The sequence below is a fragment of the Epinephelus moara genome, chromosome 19 (genome assembly GCF_006386435.1).
Source record: "Epinephelus moara isolate mb chromosome 19, YSFRI_EMoa_1.0, whole genome shotgun sequence".
Taxonomy (NCBI): Eukaryota; Metazoa; Chordata; class Actinopteri; order Perciformes; family Serranidae; genus Epinephelus; species Epinephelus moara.
In genome coordinates, this window is record NC_065524.1 from 23,768,493 (window position 1) to 23,772,262 (window position 3,770).

General features: G+C 37.1%; 1 protein-coding gene across 1 annotated transcript in view; it reads right to left on the reverse strand.

Moving 5' to 3' along the window:
• Window positions 1–1,793: 1,793 nt before the first annotated feature.
• Window positions 1,794–3,770, reverse strand: part of LOC126407154 (uncharacterized) — a 17,050-nt gene continuing 15,073 nt past the window's right edge. Inside the window, exons 14-19 of the mRNA XM_050071838.1 lie at window positions 3,500–3,533; window positions 3,158–3,255; window positions 2,964–3,010; window positions 2,653–2,709; window positions 2,246–2,307; window positions 1,794–2,124 (exon numbers count right to left, since the gene is read on the reverse strand). Of these exons, the coding sequence (XP_049927795.1) occupies window positions 2,275–2,307; window positions 2,653–2,709; window positions 2,964–3,010; window positions 3,158–3,255; window positions 3,500–3,533 (269 nt within the window). The 3' untranslated portion in view covers window positions 1,794–2,124; window positions 2,246–2,274. The remainder of the gene's footprint in view (window positions 2,125–2,245; window positions 2,308–2,652; window positions 2,710–2,963; window positions 3,011–3,157; window positions 3,256–3,499; window positions 3,534–3,770) is intronic.

Genomic DNA, 3,770 nt, shown 5'->3' on the forward strand with positions numbered 1-3,770 from the left:
TAATTTGAGATATCTCCGTTTTTTTCTTTTAGGTTATTTATATATATACATATTATTTTTTAATTGTATTGATTATTATTATTATTATTATTATTAGTTTGTTTGGTTTGAGCTTTTTTTTTCCTTCATTATGAAATGAAGGAAAAAGAAAGCTCTTAAACTGTTTTCATTTATATATTTTTTCAAATTAATTTGAGATAGCCCTGTTTTTTTTCTTTTGTTATTTATATATAGTTTTATTTTTTCATTTTATTTAATTATTTATCATTATTTTTATTATTATTATTATTATTAGTGGTGGTAATAGTAGTAGTATTTTTGTCAGATTTACTTCATTTCATATGTAATTAACTTCCTGGCTTAACCTCAGACAGATGTTACCTGAGCTATCGGACTTGAAGTTTGTTTGTATTTGCTAAGCTCAATAAAGGATTATTGGGGGTGCAAAAAGACTTTAGTGTGCACAATTGCAAGAAAGTATGGAAGCCGGTTTCTGCCACTATTACACTAAAAAGCCAAATAGCTGTGCCACTGTAAGGAGCCATATATTGTGCATTTATTTGTTTTGTGGGGTAATACTTTAAAGCACAAAATAATGACTGCGTAGCCTATCATACCTGACTTTAGATCTCTCTTGAAATAGCTTTAATCAGCTTTTTCTGAGCAGCTTGCTGCTTTCCAGTAAATAACAACAACAAATACCTACACACATAAGGCTCAATATATGGAAAAGGCTGAACTGTAACACAGCACAGAAGCACTAATATTGGCAGCACAAAAACAGGCACTTACAAGATCAACAGAAGCAGGGGTCTACCACAGCGGACAGGACCCCAAGTGCAGGCTGTGCAAAGATGCTCCTGAGACAGTTCAGCACATAGTAGCAGGGTGTAAGATGCAGGCAGGACCAGCGTACATGGAACGCCTTAAGCCAAGTGCCTGGCATAGTGTACAGGAACATCTGCACAGAGTTTGGGCTAGAAGTCCCAAGGTCAGAACGAATGACACCTTCTAAGGTGGTTGAGAATGGCCGAGCTAAGATCCTGTGGGACTTCCAGATCCAGACTGACAAACTGGTGATGGCTAACCAACCGCACATCGTGTTGATTGACAATCAACAGAAGAAGGCAGTGGTGATAGATGTAGCAATCCCGAGCGACACTAACATCGGGAAGAAGGAACATGAGAAGCTTGAAAATACCAAGGACTGGAAGAGGAGCTAGAAAAGATGTGGGGAGCAAAGACAAGAGTGGTGCCAGTGGTAATCGGAGCACTCGGGGCTGTGACCCACAAACTAGGAGAGTGGCTCCAGCAGATTCCAGGTGCAACATCTGACCAGAAGAGTACAGTCCTGGAAACAGCTAAGTAGTAAGGGCTTCAAGCATTTTAAGCTTGCATTAACCACAGACCTCATGTCAGACATCTAACCAAAAACCCATTAAAACAATCAATTGACTTCAAAACAAGGGAACGGGCAGTGCTAAAATGTTGACTCGTTTCCGGGTTTTAGGACTCATTCCTGCACCACTACACCACCACTAGAATGGACCCAAAGTTTCAAAAGACAAGAGCAGCTATCCAATACTGACATGTAGCAGTAGCCACAATAAGAGAAGTTATGTAGTCTAATGTACAAAATGTGGTCTGTCTCTCACCAATCATAACAAAAATAAGGTTTTATCAACATCTTCCTCCCTCTCATGACAATGCATTGATAATGTCTGCAGCTTCACAAAGCTGGTGGAATAAAATAATTTTGTGCTCTATGATGCAAATTTGTCTTTATTCAGTGACATTTAAGACCACTTCATATTCTGTTAACATGCAATATAAATGTTCAGTGACTTTCAAAGGAATTAAGAGTATATACATTAAAAAACAGAGATAAAATACAATAGGCTACAGCATGGCTTTATAAACATTCTGAAAATAGAAATCAGGATATATTATTGTGAATTTATGCCTATTATGTAGAGCAGTAAACCCAATACAAATGTACTGCAGATAAGCTTAAAGATTTGTCCATCTATGCCCTTGTCAAACAATCCTTGTAATGTCTTGCAGCTGGATACAAATGCATGGCACAAAGAAAAACAACTTGCTGTTGAGACATCTTTCATCAACCTGTTGGAGAACAAGGGGAAATTCAAGTGAGGAAGGAAGAGTAAAGGAAAACTGGTGCAAAAAATACTGAACCACATTACGTGACAAGTGTCAGACTTGGTTCAGGTATCTTAATATTTACCCTTTGTTTGAGGCTTTAACGACAGAACTTTATTGTTCCACTTCACTCTCCACATGAGACCTCTGTGTAAAGAAGAAGAGACACATATGATATGTTTCTGATGAATTTTGATTAAAAGTTGTCTTTGTGTTTTGGCATGCCTATCATGTGTTACAGTGGTTCCCAACTGGTCTTGGGTTTGGCCGTGTCATCGAGCTAGTTTGCTGTCTCTAAAGTAGCCTGCTTTAGTCACTGAGTCACTCTACAGCAGGAAATGACACTTTAAAATAAAAACTCTGTGCTGGAAATTACTTTTAAAAAAGTGTTTTTTATAAATTTCACACGTTTGCAAGTCACTTGTGGTTTATTCAGAAGGAACCAACGCCCCACCACTTTAGAGACAGTGTATCAGCGCTTTATATGTTTACCTCCCTTGATGTTTTTGCCATGTGCTCAGTGTTACTGTATGTTGCTTCCTCTTCAGCCTGTGTTGAAGTTGAAAAACAAATGTACTTTACAGTAACACTGCAACATTTTAAATTAGATTAAATTAGATCCACACCCACATGACTGTCTTTACAATAAAACATTATAGTTTTGTGATCAAAGACATGCTTGGTTGAGCTCTAATTACTGTATCCGCTTAAAATAACAATAAAGGTACAGTACAGAACTGTAGTAACACAAATGACAATGATTACATTCATTACTTTTATGGTTTAATGCGGTCATATTTTACCTCATATTTTACAGTTGTTGTGGCTGATGATTCTTTGTTGGTCGGCTCTAAAAGACAGACAGTAAAAACATTTTTAACTGACTTCTCCGTGCTTAAAAACAATAACGCACTGTGGTCCTCATTTCAAATTAAATACTTCAGAATAACCATATTTGTTTTTACACATATTGGTTTCATCAGTTCACCATACTTACTGTGTCTTTTGAACATAAACAAGGTGAACGAGGTCACCATTACAACGAAGATCAACACAGCCAGACGGACACTGAAAATTTTTAAGTGATCAGGAGGACTGAAATTTGAAGCACACAATGCAAATGAATTAAAAAACAAACAAACAAACAAACAGCCCCACATTATAGTCTAAAATCATTAGACTAAATCCTTCAATGAAGATCAGCAAACCCAGAGGGACGATGAAGTGCTTTAGGTCAACTGAAACACTGCAACATACATTTAACGCACACAGATAAATGGACTAGTTAAAACAGTCCAACAATGTACAGTAGTTGCATACAAATGCAAAGGTCTCTGACCTTTCTCTATGCTGAACTGTGGTGGGTGGTACGTCTGCAAATGCCGGTGATAAGATGGTTGAACAGCTTGTTAAAAAATGTACAAATGATTTTACTGTAGAAATATTTATAATTCATAAATGTATGTTTAGTATTTATAAATACTTAGTACTTACTGGTGGTTGGTTGCTTATCAACAGTTACAAGTACTGGCATCTGCAGGTCTCCACTGACACACAAATACCAGCCGCTGCTCTGTGCGCTCAGTCCACTCATAGTCACAGTGAAAACA